We start from the raw sequence: 21,295 nt of genomic DNA, 5'->3' as shown, positions 1-21,295 counted from the left end.
CGGAATGTTACGTGATACCACGTACTTATACGTTTGTGACTATTACAGCGCCATCTATCACAAAGCGAAAAAAGTGGTCCAGTAAAACATTCATATTTCTTTACGTACTACACGAATAAGTAATAAAAAATGGGGGCTCCTGTTTAAAAAAAAACCGCAGTTGATATCCGTTTGAGCTATGGCAGCGCCATCTAGTGGGCCAACCATAGCGCCATCTGGTTTTCCCCTTCAAGCTAGACATCTTCCGTTCTTTGTCGTTTTTTCGTTTGACGCTTATTTCATGAGATATTTGGCCCGGTCACGATTAATGGACCACCCTGTATAAAGCAGAAATAGCTATGGTGGAATATCGAGAATACGTGCTTTCCGACATACCATGACTTTGATTTATGGCTCAAAACAAGCAGTTTCGGAAGCACTTTTGTTTATTGTACCGAAAAGAAACAATTAAATGCCAAAGTTGTTGAAACGCCAAAGAAACTGGTATAGGTATGTGTATTGAAATACAGAGATATGTATACAGGCAGAATACGGCGCTGCGGTCGACAACGCCTATATAAGACAAGTCTCTGGCGCAGTTGTTAGATCGGTTACTGCTGCTACAATGGCAGCTTCTCAAGATTTAAATGAGTCTGAACGTGGTCTTACAGTCGGCGCACGAGCAATGGGACACAGTATCTCAGAGGTAGCGATGAAGTGGGGATTTTCCCATACCACCATTTCACGAGTGTACCTTGAATATCCGGAATCCGGCAAAACATCAAATTTCCGACTTCGCTGCGGGCGGGAAAAGATCCTGCAAGAACGGGTCCACGACGGCTGAAGAGAATCGTTCAACATGACAGAAGTGCAGCCCTTCCGCAAATTGCTGCAGCTGTCAATGCTGGACCGTCAAGAAGTGTCAGCGTGCGAAGCATTCAACGAAACATCATCGATATGGTCTTTCGGAGGTGAAGGCCCACTTGTGTATCCTTGATGACTGCACGACACAAAGCTTTACGCTTCGCCTGGGCCCGTCAACACCGAAATCGGACTGTTGATGAGTGGAAACATGTTGCCTGGTGGGACGAGTCTCGTTTCAAATTGTATCGAGCGGATGGACGTGTACAGGTATGGAGACAACCTCATGGTCCCCGCATGTAAACAGGGGACTGTTCAAGGTGGTGAAGGCTTTGTAATGGTGTGGGGCTTGTGCAGTTTGAGTGATATGGGACCCCTAACACGTCTAGATATGACATTGAGAGGCGACACGTAAGTAAGCATCCTGTCTGATCACCTGTATTCATGTCCATTGTGCATTCCGACGCATTTAGGCAATTCCAGCAGGACAATGCGACACCTCACATGTCCAGAATTGCTATAAAGTGGCCCTAGGAACACTCTTCTGAGCTTAAGAACTTCCACTGACTACCAGATTCCCCAGACATGAACATTATTAAGCATATCTGGGACGCCTTGCAGCGTGCTGTTCAGAAGAGATCTCCACCCGCTTGTATTCTTACGGATTTGTGGACAGCCCTGAAGGATTCACGGTGTCAGTTCCCTCCAGCACTACTTCATACACTAGTCGAGTCCATGCCACGTCGTGTTGCGGCACTTCTGCGCATTGGCGGGAGCCCTACACCATGTTAGGCAGGTGTACCAGTTTCTTTGGCTCTTCAGTGTAGGTACTGAAGGAATCCAGTTCTGTGGGGGCCTTCAGGCTGACTTGGTTAGGCCTACAGTTCAAGTGTTGCGGAGGCACATGGTAGAAACAGAGCTCTCAACACTGCCAGTGGCGATCTTTGCTATTTTGAAAGACGCAACCAAGGCGACCAATTCCAAAAGCTTCTCTTGTTATCTGTTTCACAATACCGTAGTTTGCAGTGAGACGCTAGATTTGATGAGTAATATGTATTTACAACTTTTTCTCGCACTTCTTCATGTATACGAAACTTTCATTGTCTTTTTTCATTCGTTATTTTGGATCCATGTTGAAATTCAAGAATTTGTCAGCCGCAACGCATCCTGCCCTGAGCGATAGCACAATTGGTCGGTCCCCCGCCCGGTAGAGAGCTAGTCCTGGTTGATATCCTGGAGACGTTATCGTTACTAATACCAGTCTACAGCGTCGGTTGTTTTTTTATTTCTGTCAGTAGACGGTAGAAAAGAGTTTTAGAGTTGCGTATTTCACTGCTGTCCTTGTTAATACACAAGTGCGTATCATTCTTCCTCCAGCTCTTAATAGGGTTTGAAACATTACGATACCTAATTCAGTGTCCTTATCTCAAAAAGGTGGGTAGAACACGTAACTAATGAGGAGGTATTGAATAGGATTGGGGAGAAGAGAAGTTTGTGGCACAACTTGACTAGAAGAAGGGATCGGTTGGTAGGACATGTCCTGAGGCATCAAGGGATCACAAATTTAGCATTGGAGGGCAGCGTGGAGGGTAAAAATCGTAGAGGGAGACCAAGAGATGAATAAACTAAGCAGATTCAGAAGGATGTAGGTTGCAGTAGGTACTGGGAGATGAAGGAACTTGCACAGGATGGATTAGCATGGAGAGCTGCATCAAACCAGTCTCAGGACTGAAGACCACAACAACAACAACATCTCAAAAAGCATGTCAGAAAAAATTGGTTTTTTTGAGACAACCTGATGGCTCAACATATTACTTCTTTTCAAATGTTCTCTTACGAAATCCATTGCTGCATCGACTTCACCATAATATTAAAAAAAGCTACAGTGACAAAAAATTGACCTTTACTGGATAATCTGCGTGCAAGCGCTCTCCATCGTTCAGCTGACTGACATGACGATTTCTGTGTAGTGACGTCATCGTTGGTCTGTCTCATCTGTGGTAACACAACCACTTCGCAAACAGTTTGCGCATTCATGCACACCTACACATTCAAAGGATGTGTGTGGGTAGTTTCCAAAGAACGAACATTTGCATTTGAAGAAGAGTGTTCCACATTAAATAACAACAATGCTTTATTGTATTACTAGCTATATTCTCAGAGTTGCCCAGGTATGTATGCATTCCACTCTTCTACTAGTCTATCTCCTACTTCCCTCTCTCATTGTCATTCTCCTCTTCTCCCTTCTCTCTGTCCATCCCCTCGGCTTCTCTTTCTCTGTTCATTTTCTCCTCTCCATATCTCTGTTCAATTCCTCTTTTCTCCTCTCTCTGTCAATCTTTTCCTCCTCCCTGTCTATGTCCGTCTCTTCCTCTTCGTTTCTCTGTCCATGCCTCCCCCGCCCCCCCCCCCCCCGTCACTCATCGCTCTGTCCATTTGCCACTTCCCCTCTCTCCTATCTGTGTCCATCTCCCCCTGTCCCCTCGCTGTTTGTCAACTCCTTCAACCCTCTTCTCTCACCGTGTTATCACCTCAATAGGAAGTTGATGGCTCTTACCCACATACAATTTCTTTAATATCGAAAGGAATATGTGTTCCAAATTTGGAACACATATCACTAACGATCTGAAAGAAATTTGGATGAAATCATTCCAGGGATTTAGGATGAGTTTTTTAGAACTGGCTTTGCCTACGTACACAAATATCAAACATATTTCACACATATTTAATATATTTTAGACGCATTTATACAAATATTTCACATTTATATTCAGCCAATTTCGCCCTGCAGTTTCATTTTCAGGCAGCTGAATGTTTATGAACTATGTCCTGTACTATGTCCTGTACGTAATTTTGCAGGTACGTAAGGTGGCGTTGCGACTACTGCCTGCGAAATGCGTTGTGAACAGAGTTGGTAGCAATAAGGGAATAAAATAAAAAGTCATGAATGATGCGGCAGTTTTTCACGGATCTCAGTTTTCATGACGTCGTATTTCCTGAATTCTTAAAATGAAATATTTTTTACCTCGTACATTGAGTGGTATATGTGAGTAGTCTGAAAACTTTGTCGTGAGTACAGTTAGTAGTAAAGAAGAAATAAGTTAAAAAGTAATGCTTCATGCCGCAATTTTACTGCATAAACGGGGAAAATATTGTAAGCTATTAACTTTTTTCCTTTCATCATTTTGTGGGGGTTGCGAACGATGAAAGGTTTCATAAGTACACTCCTGGAAATTGAAATAAGAACACCGTGAATTCATTGTCCCAGGAAGGGGAAACTTTATTGACACATTCCTGGGGTCAGATACCTCACATGATCACACTGACAGAACCACAGGCACATAGACACAGGCAACAGAGCATGCACAATGTCGGCACTAGTACAGTGTATATCCGCCTTTCGCAGCAATGCAGGCTGCTATTCTCCCATGGAGACGATCGTAGAGATGCTGGATGTAGTCCTGTGGAACGGCTTGCCATGCCATTTCCACCTGGCGCCTCAGTTGGACCAGCGTTCGTGCTGGACGCGCAGACCGCGTGAGACGACGCTTCATCCAGTCCCAAACATGCTCAATGGGGGACAGATCCGGAGATCTTGCTGGCCAGGGTAGTTGACTTACACCTTCTAGAGCACGTTGGGTGGCACGGGATACATGCGGACGTGCATTGTCCTGTTGGAACAGCAAGTTCCCTTGCCGGTCTAGGAATGGTAGAACGATGGGTTCGATGACGGTTTGGATGTACCGTGCACTATTCAGTGTCCCCTCGACGATCACCAGTGGTGTACGGCCAGTGTAGGAGATCGCTCCCCACACCATGATGCCGGGTGTTGGCCCTGTGTGCCTCGATCGTATGCAGTCCTGATTGTGGCGCTCACCTGCACGGCGCCAAACACGCATACGACCATCATTGGCACCAAGGCAGAAGCGACTCTCATCGCTGAAGACGACACGTCTCCATTCGTCCCTCCATTGACGCCTGTCGCGACACCACTGGAGGCGGGCTGCACGATGTTGGGGCGTGAGCGGAAGACGGTCTAACGGTGTGCGGGACCGTAGCCCAGCTTCATGGAGACGGTTGCGAATGGTCCTTGCCGATACCCCAGGAGCAACAGTGTCCCTAATTTGCTGGGAAGTGACGGTGCGGTCCCCTACGGCACTGCGTAGGATCCTACGGTCTTGGCGTGCATCCGTGCGTCGCTGCGGTCCGGTCCCAGGTCGACGGGCACGTGCACCTTCCGCCGACCACTGGCGACAACATCGATGTACTGTGGAGACCTCACGCCCCACGTGTTGAGCAATTCGGCGGTACGTCCACCCGGCCTCCCGCATGCCCACTATACGCCCTCGCTCAAAGTCCGTCAACTGCACATACGGTTCACGTCCACGCTGTCGCGGCATGCTACCAGTGTCAAAGACTGCGATGGAGCTCCGTATGCCACAGCAAACTGGCTGACACTGACGGCGGCGGTGCACAAATGCTGCGCAGCTAGCGCCATTCGACGGCCAACACCGCGGTTCCTGGTGTGTCCGCTGTGCCGTGCGTGTGATCATTGCTTGTACAGCCCTCTAGCAGTGTCCGGAGCAAGTATGGTGGGTCTGACACACCGGTGTCAATGTGTTCTTTTTTCCATTTCCAGGAGTGTATTTGAAATTATGTGTAAAATTTGTTGCAGCTCGGTAAGTGCTCTCATTCTCAAATGTTGGATGGTAAAGTCTGGCTATACGCTCGTCATAGGCTGCACTTATTCTCCACCGAGCGAGGTGGCGCAGTGGTTAGACACTGGACTCGCATTCGGGAGGACGACGGTTCAATCCCGCGTCCGGCCATCCTGATTTAGGTTTTCCGTGATTTCCCTAAATCGCTCCAGGCAAATGCCGGGATGGTTCCTTTCAAAGGGCACGGCCGACTTCCTTCCCCATCCTTCCCTAATCCGATGAGACCGATGACCTCGCTGTCTGGTCTCCTTCCTCAAAAACAACCAACCAACCAACTTATTCTCCCCCCCCCCCCCCCCCATTTGATAGGAAGGTGGTTCTTACCACAACAGCGATGATTTTCAACAGTAAGTGATATGTGTACCAAGTTTGGTTCAAATCGGTCCAGTGGCTTAGGGGAACATGTGGAACATAGATACATACTTATGTTCAAATAATTCAAATGGCTCTGAGCACTACGGGACTTAACTGCTGAGGTCATCAGTCCCCGCCGATCGGAGTGGCCGTGCGGTTCTAGGCGCTTCAGTCTGGAGCCGAGCGACCGGTAAGGTCGCAGGTTCGAATCCTGCCTCGGGCATGGATGTGTGTGATGTCCTTAGGTAAGTTAGGTTTAATTAGTTCTAAGTTCTAGGCGACTGATGACCTCAGAAGTTAAGTCGCATAGTGGTCAGAGCCATTTGAACCATCAGGCCCCTAGAACTTAGAACTAGTTAAACCTAACTAACCTAAGGACATCACACACATCCATGCCTGAGGCAGGATTCGAACCTGCGACTGTAGCGGTTGTGCGGTTCCAGACTGTAGCGCCTAGAACCGCTCGGCCACTCCGGTCGGCCATGCTTATGTACATACATACAGTGTGGTAACAAAAATCATGCAACAGAGATCTGCACAAACACAGGTGCCAGTAGTATCGCAAACTCAAGGTATAAAAGGGAAGTGCATCGTCGGATCTGTCGTTTGTACTCAGGCGATTTATGTGAAAAGATTCCAACTTTGGTCAAACGGCGGGAATTAAAAGACTTTGGACGCGGAGTGGTACCTGTAGCTAGACGCACAGAACATTCCATTTCGGAAATCGTTAAGGAGTTCATTATTCCGAGACCCACAGTATCAAGAGTGTGCTGAGAATACCGAATTTCAGGCGTTACCTCTCGCCACGGACAATGCAGTGGCCTTCGGCCTTCACTTAACAGACGAGTAATGTGGCGCAGAGATTAGCACACTGGACTCGCATTCGGGAGGACGACTGTTCAATCCCGCGTCCAGCCATCCTGATTTTGGTTTTCCGTGGTTTCCCTAAATAGCTTCAGGCAAATGCCGGGATGGTTTCTTTGAAGGGACACGGGCGACTTCACTTCCCCATCCTTTCCTAATCTGGTGAGACCTATGACTTCGCAGTTTGTGTAGAGTTGTCAGTGCTAACAAAAATGGCTCTGAGCACTATGGGACTTAACTTCTTGGTCATCAGTCCCCTAGAACTTAGAACTACTTAAACCTAACTAACCTAAGGACATCATACACATCCGTGCCTGAGGCAGGATTCGAACCTGCGACCGTAGCGGTCACGCGGTTCCAGAGTGTAGCAACTAGAACCGCACGGCCACTCCGGCCGGCTGAGTGCTAACAGACAAGCAACACTGCGTGAAACATCCGCTAGAACAGTGGGGCGAAATTAGGCGTTAATGGGCTATGGCAGCAGACGACCGGCTTGAATCCCTTCGCAGGAGATCGCCTGCAGCGTGTCTTCTGGAACCGTAACCATGTCGATTGAATCCTAGACGACTGGGAAAAACCTGCAGTGTACATCTATTTTTATAATTTGTATGGATTAGAAGCATCACAAACACCCGAAATGCTCAGGTTTGAGTCTTATTATTGATTTTCTTCTTTTAGTAAGAGGACTAAAGAGAAATATTAATTTCACTGCGTTTCGTCTGTATCAGTTGGCGAACCGTTTTATTTCCTCGTCTTATCTAGCGGGATTTGTCTGGAACATTTGAGAGAGCAGGGTGTGGTCTCTAAAGGAGATTAGCGGAAACGATAAGATTAGGCCATCTTGAATAAAATAGGCCGAACTTGCGCTGTGATGACTGAATCTAGCATCTCGACGTGAACAGGTGAACAGTAGCAGGTTGAGTATGGGGTACGTATATTATGATAATCTTGTGTGTCCAATTTGTTGTCTTAATCGTACTGCAAATTTGAGAGAGTTTTACATCACATGCAGTTCACCTTCATTTATAAGAACATGTTGCGTGCCAATGTAACTGAGGTTGGTAACGCACACCTGTGGGGTGGCTCCTAATTCGCTGGTAGGAATGTCCGAATCCTTGTTGTGGATAAAATTTTCACTGCCAGTATTTGGCCAGAAAGGGTAGGAGTAGTGTTGTAAGGTTTCTCATCGCCAGTCCTTGCGACAATTTGTTGTTGTTGTGGTCTTCAGTCCCCGACTGGTTTGATGCAGCTCTCCATGCTACTCTATCCTGTGCAAGGTTCTTCATCTCCCAGTACCTACTGCAACCTACATCCTTCTGAATCTGTTTAGTGTATTCATCTCTTGGTCTCCCTCTACGATTTTTACCCTCCACGCTGCCTTCCAATACTAAATTGGAGATCCCTTGATGCCTCAGAATATGCGCTACCAGCCGATCCCTTCTTCTAGTCAAGTTGTGCCATAAATTTCTCTAATCTCCAATTCTATTCAGTACCTCCTCATTAGTTACGTGATCTACCCATCTAATCTTCAGCATTCTTCTGTAGCACCACATTTAGAAAGCTTCTATTCTCTTCTTCTCTAAACTATTTATCGTCCATGTTTCACTTCCATACATGCCTACACTCCAAACAAATACATTCAGAAACGACTTCCTGACACTTAAATCTATACTCGATGTTAACAAATTTCTCTTCTTCAGAAACGCTTTCCTTGCCATTGCCAGCCTACATTTGATATCCTCTCTACTTCGACCATCACCAGTTATTTTGCTTCCCAAATAGCAAAACTCATGTACTACTTTAACCGTCTCATTTCCTAATCTAATCCCCTCAGCATCACCCGATTTAATTCGACTACATTCCATTATCCTCGTTTTGCTTTTGTTGATGTTCATCTTATATCCTCCTTTCAAGACACTGTCCATTCCCTTCAACTGCTCTTCCAAGTCCTTTGCTGTCTCTGACAGAATTACAATGTCATCGGCGAACCTCAAGGTTTTTATTTCTTCTTCATGGATTTTAATACCAACTCCGATTTTTTTAATTTCTTTTACTGCTTGCTCAATATACAGATTGAATAACATCGAGGATAGGCTACACCCCTGTCTCACTCCCTTCCCAATCACTGCCTCCCTTTCATGCCCCCCGACTCTTATAACTACCATCTGGTTCCCTGTATTTTACTCCAGCCAACTTCAGAATTTGAAAGAGAGTATTCCATTCAACATTGTCAAAAGCTTTCTCTAAGTCTGCAAATGCTAGAAACGTAGGTTTGCCTTTCCTTAATCTATTTTCTAAGATAAGTCGTAGGGTCATTATTGCCTCACGTGTTCCAACATTTCTACGGAATCCAAACTAATCTTCCCCGAGGTCGGCTTCTACCGTTTTTTCCATTTGTCAGTATTGAATCCGCGTTAGTATTTTGCAGCCGTGCCTTATTAAACCGATAGTTCGACAATTTTCACATCTGTCAACACCTGCTTTCTTTGGGATTGGTATTATTCTTGAAGTTTGAGGGTATTTCACCTGTCTCATACATCTAGCTCATCAGATGGTAGAGTTTTGTCAGGACTGGCTCTCCCAAGGCCGTCAGTAGTTCTAATGGAATGTTGTCTACTCTCGGGGCCTTGTTTCGACTCAGGTCTTTCAGTGCTCTGTCAAACTCTTCAAGCAGTATCGTATCTCCCATTTCATCTTCATCTACGTCCTCTTCCATTTCCATAATATTGTCCTCAAGTACATCGCCCTTGTATAGACCATCTATATACTCCTTCCACCTTTCTGCTTTCCCTTCTTTGCTTAGAACTAGGTTTCCATCAAAGCTCTTGATATTCATATAAGTGGCTCTCTTTTCTCCAAAGGTCTCTTTAATTTTCCTGTAGGCAGTATCGATCTTACCCGTAGTGAGATAAGCCACTGCAGCCTCACATTTGTCGTCTAGCCATCCCTGCTTAGCCATTTTACTCTTCCTGTCGATCTCGTTTTTGAGACGTTTGTATTTCTTTTTGCCTGCTTCATTTACTGCGTTTTTATATTTTCTCCTTTCATCAATTAAATTCAATAGTTCTTCTGTTACCCAAGGATTTCTACTAGCCCTCGTCTTTTCACCTACTTGATCCTCTGCTGCCTTCACTACTTCATCCCTCAGAGTTACCCATTCTTCTTCTACTGTATTTCTTTCCCCCATTCTTGTCAATTGTTCCCTTATGCTCTCCCTGAAGCTCTCTACAACCTCTGGTTCTTTGAGTTTGTCAAGGTCCCATCTCCTCAAATTCCAATATATTGGATTAAATTCCAAAAACTCGGAGCAGCGTGTCACGAAGTGAGGGAATATGATGGGACGTTAAGCTCAGTGGCGCCCTTGGTGATTTAGAAGCAGGCGAGGAGCACACTGTGTGCCAGCACAAGATTTCACCCTCTCCCATCTCTCATCATTTCCAACACGAACGTCAGACGACCAGAGTTGTAAAACTACTGTAGGTTTCCATAGACTACTGTAGTTCTACTAGTACCCACAATACCTGTATGTCGGGTGTGTTGCATACCTGTTGGGCGCTAGCCTCATAATGATCACTTTCTTTATGTGTGCAATCAGAGTCTTATTAGATTCCAGCAAAGAAAAAAAGCAGTGAACCAACCTACAGAACAATTTCATTCTACATAGTTGTCGCCCTGTCTGTTACAAAACAAGAAACAGTAGTTACATAAAAACTGAAATAGACAATGTTCAGTTAAGGTTTTATTCTAAAATTGTTCATTTGTAATATGAAGCAGTGATGTCGTAGTAAAGCTAAAGAAAAGAATACGATTTATCATTTAACGCTAGAAAACGTAATTTCGTCAACAAAAAGGTAAAATAAAAAAAAACACACACAAAAGAAAAATATATCAAACATCGCTTCAATTCTTCGTCGAATGTGTATGAAACATGTTTTTGTTACTCATAAAGAACTTTGGCATTTATCGATAATAACTCTTGCCCTTGATCATGGTGAAGAATTTGCTACTGAGTACAAAATAACAAGCAAAAATAACATATATTTTTTGTGTCTATGGATGTGAACTGTACTCGCATCGAAAGAAATTGCTTTGGTTACACAAAATCGCAGAATTTACGTTGTCAACTAATTTGCATTACGTATAAAAGGCAATTTTTAGCCTTTAAGGATATGAAATACGCAACAAAAAGAGCGTACGGCATTGTTGGCCGGGAGGCACCATTCGGGGAAGTTCGGCCGCGAAGTGATAGTCTTATTTCATTCGACGCCACACTGGGCGACTTGCGCGCCGGTGATGAGGATGAGATGATGATGAGGACAGCACAACACCCAGTCACCGAAGGGAGGAAATGTCCAACCCGGCCGGGAATCGAACCCGGACTCACTGCATGGGAGGCAGGCACGTTGCCACCTTTTTTTTTTTTTAAAAAAATTCATTTTGTTCTATATTGTTCGTTGAATTTGTTCAGGGCGGACGTCCGATGACAGCCGTTCAGTTTGTTCGTTGATTCGTTCGCTCAGTTTTTTTATTACAAAGTACCCAGCTAACGCGAATTCTTTGCAGACGAATGGAAAAACTGGTAGAAGCGGACCTCGGGGAAGATCAGTTTGGATTCCGTAGAAATGTTGGAACACATGAGGCAATATTAACCTTACGACTTATCTTAGAAGAAAGATTAAGAAAAGGCAAACCTACGTTTCTAGCAACGTTAACTGGAATACTCTATTTCAAATTCTGAAGGTGGCAGGGGTAAAATACAGGGAGCGAAAGGCTATTTACAATTTGTACAGAAACCAGATGGCAGTTATAAGAGTCGAGGGGCATGAAAGGGAAGCAGTGGTTCGGAAAGGAGTGAGACAGGGTTGTAGCCTCTCCCCGACGTTATTCAATCTGTATATTGAGCAAGCAGTAAAGGAAACAAAAGAAAAATTCGGAGTAGGTATTAAAATTCATGGAGAAGAAGTAAAAACTTTGAGGTTCGCCGATGACATTGTAATTCTGTCAGAGACAGCAAAGGACTTGGAAGAGCAGTTGAACGGAATGGACAGTGTCTTGAAAGGAGGATATAAGATGAACATCAACAAAAGCAAAACGAGGATAACGGAATGTAGTCGAATTAAATCGGGTGATGCTGAGGGGATTAGATTAGGAAATGAGACACTTAAAGTAGTAAAGGAGTTCTGCTATTTAGGGAGTAAAATAACTGATGATGGTCGAAGTAGAGAGGATATAAAATGTAGACTGGCAATGGCAAGGAAATCGTTTCTGAAGAAGAGAAATTTGTTAACATCGAGTATAGATTTAAGCGTCAGGTAGTCGTTTCTGAAAGTATTTGTATGGAGTGTAGCCATGTATGGAAGTGAAACATGGACGGTAACCAGTGTGGACAAGAAGAGAATAGAAGCTTTCGAAATGTGGTGCTACAGAAGAATGCTGAAGATAAGGTGGGTAGATCACGTAACTAATGAGGAGGTATTGAATAGGATTGGGGAGAAGAGAAGTTTGTGGCACAACTTGACTAGAAGAAGGGATCGGTTGGTAGGACATGTTTTGAGGCATCAAGGGATCACAAATTTAGCATTGGAGGGCAGCGTGGAGGGTAAAAATCGTAGAGGGAGACCAAGAGATCAATACACTAAGCAGATTCAGAAGGATGTAGGTTGCAGTAGGTACTGGGAGATGAAGAAGCTTGCGCGGGATAGAGTAGCATGGAGAGCTGCATCAAACCAGTCTCAGGACTGAAGACCACAACAACAACAACAACTCAGCTAAGCAGGCAGACGTGAAATACGCAATGGACTAACATTGAGTAATGTGCGGTATCAATTATGTTTATAACAACCAACCAAACAAACAACAAAACAAAGGGAAGCATGGTCTTCCATTTTCTCTCTTACACATTCATTTGTATTTCTTTCCCTGCTAATTCTTCCAATACTACTGATAATTCTAACATTTATTACGTCATCTATGTATTGTACGAAAATTACCGATCCATGGTTTTGGCAGAGCGCAACTTTAGACGCAACACTACACACCCACACATTACAGTCACCTACACGTAACAGATACACTTACTCACACAACTGTCGTACTTCGCGTCCGAGAGGTGCCAGCGGGAATAACGAAAACCTTTCTGCCGGCCGTAGTGACCGAACGGTTCTAGGCGCTACAGTCTGGAACTGCGCGACCGCTACGGTCGCAGGTTCGAATCCTGCCTCTGGCATGGATGTGTGTGGTGTCCTTAGGTTCGTTAGGTTTAAGTAGTTCTAAGTTCTAGGGGACTGATGACCTCAGAAGTTAAGTCCCATTCTGCTCAAAGCCATTTGAACCATTTTTGAAAACCTTTCCAATTAGGCGGCTGAACCTGCTCTTCGAGGTCTCCCAGCCATTCGTGCCATACGACTTTACGTACTTCACCAGAAAATGTCGAGTTGAGGCGAAGATGCGCTGGCTTTACCAGCCGTTTTGCTTGTGTTACGAAAAAGGAGGAAACGCGATACATGGAGTAAAGAGCGGTTAAAGAAACGGAAATATCAGACGCATATTAAGTATTCTCAGTAAACACGGTACGGAACCTGTCTCACACTCTCCCCATGTTTCTTCTTTGTCTCCCTATATAATATTGTATTCTTTGACTTTTCCTGCATTACACTGCAACCTTTGTACATAATGTAATCTAACAGGACAAAATAAAAATTAAATCAGGTCAAATCACTGGCGAATGCTTGCTCAAGCCTCCTTACTCTTGGTATACACGCTGAATCATGCACGCTCCGAAAGTTGTCTTTAAATAATAAAAATATGACTGAAGTACTCTGTTTCTGATTGCAGGCCAGTGCTGTGATAGTAACTGAACTGTCGTAATGAAACTTGTATTCTCGTAATGTGAAAGACAAGTTGCACTGTAAAAGTAATTAACTGTCGTAATGAAAAGGGAAGTCTCATACTGTAAAAGTTAGCACTCTGAGTATAAGAATTTTCTTTATTTTTATTTTATTTATTTTCGAGTTCCGTGGAACCTTGACGCGAATGTATCGCTAGGATGCAGAACCTGTCAGGTTATTACGGTAATAGCCACATGTAGATGATCATGAAGCAACCAATTTAACATATATAAGCAGTTACATAAAAAAGGACATCCAGATGTCCAATAATTACACACAAAAATTCAGATAACACAGATAATAGTATAGTAATGACATAGATGATTGCATAATTAATAGTGCAGTAATGACATAGATGGTTACATAAACAAATTTAAAGTAATTCATCTAAAAAATATTCTGACAACAAGTGAAATGCTAATCTACATAATCAGTTCTATTAGAAATGCATGAAAATAAACAAAAATTCAAGAAGTATTACACATTATCAAAGAATTCCTGTAAAGAATAGAAAGAATTATCCAAAAGATAATGTTATAGTTTTGTTTTGAATTTATTAGGATCCCCAATGACTGATTTGATACGGACAGGAAGTTTATTGAACACTTTTATACTTGAATAATGAACTCCTTTCTGTACCATGCAGAGATATTTTAAATGTTTGTGAAGATCATGTTTTCTTCTTGTATTGTGATCATGGTACGCACTATTCATCTTGTAAATTGCATAATTTTTGTTCATGAAGCACATTAGTGACAACATGTATTGACAAGGCATGGTGAGGATCCCCAGCTGTTTGAATAAAATTCTGCAAGAAGATCTAGGATGCACTCTACTCATAATCCTGATAACTCTCTTCTGTGCAACAAAGACTTTATTTGCTTGTGGTTGATTTCCCCAGAATATGATGCCATATGTCATAAGTGACTGGAAATAACCAACATATGTAGTTTTGATTGTTTCCATGTCACAAACAGATACAATTGAGCGAATGAAAAATGCTGCTGAATTCAGTCTTTTACATAGGTCAGTGATGTGGACAGACCAATTCAGTTTGTTATCAATATGTGAACCCAGAAATTTGGAAGATACAACTTTCACTATTTCTTTGTCTCCACATTTTATTTCAACATTTTCGATTTTTTGTTTACTGTTTGAAACTCAGTGAAATGAGTCTTATTAACATTGAGGGACAGACCATTTGCAGTGAACCAATCTAGAGCTTCTTCGAATATAGTGGTCGTGGTGTTCTCTAGACTGCAGTTGGGTACCTTGTCAAGCATAATGGTTGTGTCATCTGGAAATAGGGTGAAATGTGCTTTTTGGGTCAACACCATGAGAGGTCATTTACAAAGATTAAGAAAAGTAAAGGACCAATCACCGAGCCCTGCAGCACTCCACATTTTAATGCACCCCAATCAGAGCTGGCAGGTGCCTTTGCACAAATGTTTAATACTACCTTCTGATTTCTGTCATCAAGATACGACTCAAGCCACTTCCCTACTTTATTTTTTAAGCCACAATGCTCAGCCTTTCTTAGTAGAATCTTGTGATCTACACAATCAAATGCTTTGACAGATCACAAAAGATTCCAACTGGTGACATTTTCTTGTTTATTGATCAATGGTATAAACTGCCTGAATAATTAACTTGGACATGAAACCTAGAGTAATTGGCTTTGCAAATATTGATCATAAAAATGTCGCTGAATAACATAAGTTAGCCCTGATTGAATAAAAAAAGTCATAATCTTTTCTCTGCACAAATCTGGATAAAGCGTTGCAGTACTGCTCTGTCTTGCGTGCTGGTATGCTAAAGCTGCAGGTTACTGTACCTACACAGAGACACTCGAGAGGTGCAATGTGTTCTCTGTTAATTGCAAATCGAACAGTTTATCGAACATACTTGGTTGGATGAGCCATTAAAAAGAATTGTAAGAGAAAGGTTCTTAAGAAAAAGAAATATGCACAAAAATGACAACACCATATTTATTTGTATATTGCGGAAAAGTGCTCAAGGCAGGTTTTAAATTTAATGAACTTCTCAACATCCAAACAATACACTTTCCTATCTTACAAATCTAACAACTTTCAGTACAATAAACAAGTTAGTTCGATGGCGCAGCAATAGTGAAAAAAAAGTAACATTAGTGTATTTACCTGACATTCCATTAGATTTCTTCCTTCACAAATCAGTCAGCCTTGTTGATTGAACCACATGATGAATTGAGGCCTTAAATTTGAATCTTAGTATTGCCATAGCTTCCTGTCTCTAACAGTGTTTTACATTATCAGTCTAACTCCAACACAGTAGAACTTCGACTGCTCTACCAACGCTAAAAATTGACCGCTCCACCCTACCCTCGCGCAGCTCAAAGATACTCGCTTAACTTCTGCGATACAGCTTACAACATCGCTGCTTGCTCACAATCGATTCAATACCAAATTACTGGCCATTACAATTGCGACACCAAGAAGAAATGCAGATGATAAACGAGTATTCATTGGACAAATATATTATACTAGAACTAACATGTGATTACATTTTCACGCAATTGGAATGCATAGATCCTGAGAAATCAGTACCCAGAACAACCACCTCTGGCCGTAATAACAGCCTTGATACGCCTGGGCATTGAGTCAAAGAGAGCTTGGATGGCGTGTACAGATACAGCTGCCCATGCAGCTTCAACACGATACCACAGTTCATCAAGCGTAGTGACTGGCGTATTGTGACGAGCCAGTTGCTCGGCCACCATTGACCAGACGTTTTCAATTGGTGAGAGATCTGGAGAATGCACTGGCCAGGGTAGCAGTCGAACATTTTTTGTATCCACAATGGCCGGTACAGGACCTGCAACATGCGGTTGTGCATTATCCTGCTGAAATGTAGGGTTTCGCAGGGATCGAATGAAGGGTAGAGCCACGGGTCGTAACACATCTGAAATGTAACGTCCACTGTTCAAAGTGCCGTCAATGCAAACAAGAGGTGACCGAGACGTGAACCAATGGCACCCCATACCATCACGCCAGGTGATACGCCAGTATGGCGATGACGAATACACGCTTCCAATGTGCATTCACTGCAATGTCACCAAACATGGATGCGACCATCATGATGCTGTAAACAGAACCTGGATTCATCCGAAAAAATGACGTTTTGCCATTCGTGAACCCAGGTTCGTCGTCGAGTACACCATCGCAGGCGCTCCTGTCTGTGATGCAGTGTCAAGGGTAACTGCTGCCACGGTCTCCCAGCTGATAGTGCATGCTGCTGCAAACGTCGTCGAACTCTTCGTGCAGATGGTTGTTGTCTTGCAAACGTCCCCATCTGTTGACTCAGGGATCGAGACGTGGCTGCACGATCTGTTACAGCCATGCGGATAAGATGCCTGTCATCTCGACTGCTAGTGATACGAGGCCGTTGGGATCCAGTACGGCGTTCCGCATTACACTCCTGAACCCACCGATTCCATATTCTGCTAACAGTTATTGGATCTCGACCAACGCGAGCAGCAGTGTCGCGATACGATAAACCGCAATTGCGATAGGCTACAATCCGACCTTTATCAAAGTCGGAAACGTGATGGTACGCATTTCTCCTCCTTACACGAAGCAGCACAACAACGTTTCACCAGGCAACGCCGGTCAACTGCTGTTTGTGTATGAGAAATCGGTTGGAAACTTTCCCCATGTCAGTACGTTGTAGGTGTCGCCACCGGCGCCAACCTTGTGTGAATGCTCTGAAAACATAATCATTTGCATATCACAGCATCTTCTTGCTGTCGGTTAAATTTCGCGTCTGTAGCCCGTCATCTTCGTGGTGTAGCAATTTTAATGGCCTGTAGTGTATTTAGATACGAAAATTATACATGACAGCTAGTAACTCTTATGCAAGCATGCATAATTGAAATTTGATCAAGCATCAAGCTACTTGTTTAGTTCTTGCACTTGTGCAAATTTATCCCACACACGCTCAAGCAGGCTTATGCAAGCGCAGTCGTCAAGCACGCAGTTACGTGTGTGGACACCTTCACACAGATGGCAGTCGAGTCGACGCTCAAGAGGGGGTGGGAGGGTGGGGGTGGGGAGGGCGTTATTTATCACAGAGAAGATTACTGTGGAAATTTCGAGAGATACGTTCGAAGAAGAGTCGGATAACGTATTACTTTGTCCCACATACCTCTTGTGAAATGTCCACGACACAAAAATCAGAGAAATGAGAGATCATGTCAAAGTGTCCGCAGCTCGTGGTCTTGCGATAGCGTTCTCGCTTCCTGCGCACGGGGTGCCGGGTTCGATTCCCGGCGGAGTCAGGGATTTTTCTCTGCCTCGTGATGACCGGGTGTTGTGTGTTCATCATCGTTTCATCATTATTGACTCGCAAGTCGCCGAAGTGGCGTCAACTAAAAAGGACTTGCAATATGGCGGCAGAACTTCCCCGCATGAGGCCTCCCGGCCAACAATGCCATACGATCATTTCATTTCATGTCAAAGTCGCACTTCCTATGCGCCATCTGTGAACAGAACCGACAAGGGGAAAAATGATAGTGATACACAAAGTACCCTCTGCCACATACTGTAAGGTGGCTAGTAGAGTACGGATGCAGATGTCTATCTGTACTATGTGGGATGTAACAGGTGTAAGTGCAGTCTTTTTTAAAAGTGGTACCTTACTATGTACACACGTCAGTGTGTTGGATGTTTTTTCTCTGCGTCGAAGTCTTCCCACAAACATGCTGCAAACTGTATTACATGAGGATTTCTGCATGGTCATAACAGCAACCTAAAGTGGATCGCACCTGTCAGTGTAGACAACATGTTTCGCAACCGCGCCTCCACACTTCAACACATGTTGCCCAGAGAAAAATAAGCATTAATGGCCTGCTCTTGCCACCCAGAAGTACTAACCAACCTAGAAACATACGACTTGTAACAACTATAATTATTAGTCTGCAAATAACTCGAACACTGATCTAGTGTTTTTTAGTTCACTGTCCTCTCACCAACAGATGTAAATTCACACTGTATTTACAAACCAGCCACTTAAGATGCTTTGTAAAATAAAAAGCCAGCGAATCTTCGTCTCAAAACGAAAGGAAAAAGATTTATAGCTCAGTGCATTTTCGCTCATCGTGGAGTAAAACTGCTGCACGCTGCATGACACTGAAATTTATTACTTCTATGCTACTAACTCCATTCGCAATATATTTTCCACTCAGTACCCATATATGCCACTGAATATACTGAATTTCCGAAACAGCTAAGTTTGCAAATTATTCGCACGCCGTCATGGTTAAGGTACGGGGTGTTCAAAAAATCTCTCCGCAGGGTCGTATGATTGTTAGCTGCGCGTGCCGTATGCCACAGTGAATATACCGAAATGAAACTCAGTGAAATACAAGTTATTAATTTATTGAATATTCATCTTTACTTACAAATTTTCACATAAAATGTTGAAAGTGTCCCCCACTGTTGTTGAACACATAATTCGTCTAATTATGTTTCCAAACACAAGTTGTAACATTACTTCTGTAACAGAAGCAGTGAAAGTGGATTTTGGACGGTTTTTGTAGACAGTTGCTTTCGCTGCGCCCCAGGAGAAAAAGTCGGGTGGTGTTAGGTCAGGCGATCGTGGAGGCCAAAGTCCCTGTGAAATTATGCGAGCCGGCCAGGGTGGCGGAGCGGTTCTAGGCGGTACAGTCTGGAACCGTGCGACCGCTACGGCCGCAGGTTCGAATTCTGCCTCGGAGATGGATGTGTGTGATGTCCTTAGGTTAGTTAGGTTTAAGTAGTTCTAAGTTCTAGGGGACTGATGACCTCAGCAGTTAAGTCCCATAGTGCTCAGAGCCATTTGAACCATTTTTTGAAACGTTTACGTCAACACGTAACGACACACACCAACGATGCTACTGACGCTGGCTGAGATCAACAAAACAGTAGAATGTTGGGAGAGTCCACTTGAAGGGAAGTAGCCCGGGCAGGCGAACAATCATACGGCACGCGCGGACAACAATCATACGGCATTGTGGAGAGAATTTCTGAACACCCTGTACCTCTCAATGAGTCGATTATGATAGCATTTTAAAGTTTTAGATTAGGTCGATAATTGTATGAAGTGCCATGCTGAAAATAAAATTTTTATTGCCCTGGATGGTCTTACATAGTAAACCTGCCTATCTGGCACACAGAGTCTCACTCAAACCAAAATCCCTGAGGTAGCTCATACATATGTAAATAAACCTGGAAAAGGCAGCTTCTACACGAGTGTGCCAGAGATGATCACTGCAGTGTCATAATGTTTCCGCGGCGCAATGATTTATCCTTTAGATTCCGGTCGTGCAGCCTCAGAAACTCCGATTTTATCCATACTGGATGAGAAGTCGTGGTTGTGAATGCCAATGTTAAAAAATATATCGGATCAACCACTTGTTTATAGTGTAAAACACTAAGATTGACGCGTTTCGGAAGTCAAGCTTCCATCATCAGAATAATCAAAAGTTAAAGAACCTGTTAAAACCTGCTAAAATGGAACATGCACCAGGCACAATAAAAATGATAATAAAATTAAAACATCGTGGCTACTTCCTTTGTTGCAGCCGTGTCTTCCAAGGTGCATCTCCACATAGTGGTCAAAATATAAAAAACTCTAAAATGGTGTCGCCTGTGGTGTTCAACATCTAACCACATGGCTCTCTCCTCTATCGTCGTAAACCGCTCGTGCGTCTTCGTTGATGCCACACACCACGTAGCCAAACACGACACTGAAACGCGAGTGAGCTCACGCGCAAGTAAACAAGGAAGTCACAGAGATGTCTATACAAACAGATAACGTATACATATTACAAAGACCTGATGAAATGATGGTGTCCTGCCAATTGCTAAAAATGTAGTTACTGAAAGAAGTCAGTCAAATGTTTGAAAAGGTTATTTATATCACCAGTTAGCTGTTCATTCAGTGTGTTCTGATTATCCACGCTATGTATCGTAATTTCCAGCTGTTCTAGTAGATCCAGCTTTTTGCCTTTGTCCTGTCTATGTAAAATAATGAGCTCCTGATCTATTCCCAACATGGGGTGTCTCGTTTCCCAAATATGCGTGGCTACAGCTGACTTTTCGAAATTATTAAGCCGGAAAGCATCGCTATGTTCTTTGTAACGTACTTTAAAGGACCTACATAGCTGGCCTTGCACGTGTTACACTGAATTTTATAGACCCCAGCTCTCTCATATTTATCGCTTTCCTGCTGTAAATTATTTCTTATTTTAAATCGCAGCGTATTATTGGTCAGAAAAGCGGTATCAACTTTAAAAGGTTTGGAAATTACGATACATAGTGTGGATAATCAGGAGACACTGAATGAACAGCTAACTGGTGATACAAATAACTTTTTCAAACATTGCACTGGTTTCTTTTGGTAACTACATTTTTAGCAATTGGCAGGATACCATCATTTCATGAGGTCCTTGTAACTTGTATACGTTATCTGTTTGTATAGACACCTCTGGACTTCCTTGTTTACTTGCTCGTGAGCTCACTCGCGTTTCAGTGTCGTGTTTGGCTACGTGGTGTGTGGTATCAACGAAGACGCACGGGCGGTTTACGACGATAGAGGAGAGAGCCATGTGGTTAG

The 21,295-nt window shown here is 43.6% G+C and overlaps 1 protein-coding gene across 2 annotated transcripts in view; it reads left to right on the top strand.

The window, feature by feature from the left end:
* The window catches only part of LOC124551143, a 177,327-nt gene that overhangs the window by 135,991 nt on the left and 20,041 nt on the right, over nt 1-21,295 (top strand). The window contains exon 1 of one of the 2 annotated variants that reach the window (XM_047126105.1): nt 7,617-7,704. The exons of the other annotated variant lie outside the window; for it this stretch is intronic. Within the exon in view, the coding sequence (XP_046982061.1) occupies nt 7,700-7,704 (5 nt within the window). The 5' untranslated portion in view covers nt 7,617-7,699. Of the gene's footprint in view, nt 1-7,616; nt 7,705-21,295 lie in introns of those variants that run through there. 2 annotated transcript variants of the gene reach the window in all.

This window comes from Schistocerca americana, chromosome 9 (assembly GCF_021461395.2).
Source record: "Schistocerca americana isolate TAMUIC-IGC-003095 chromosome 9, iqSchAmer2.1, whole genome shotgun sequence".
Classification (NCBI taxonomy): domain Eukaryota; kingdom Metazoa; phylum Arthropoda; class Insecta; order Orthoptera; family Acrididae; genus Schistocerca; species Schistocerca americana.
Note: the sequence above shows the minus strand (reverse complement) of the source record. Positions and strands in the feature narration are given on the sequence as shown.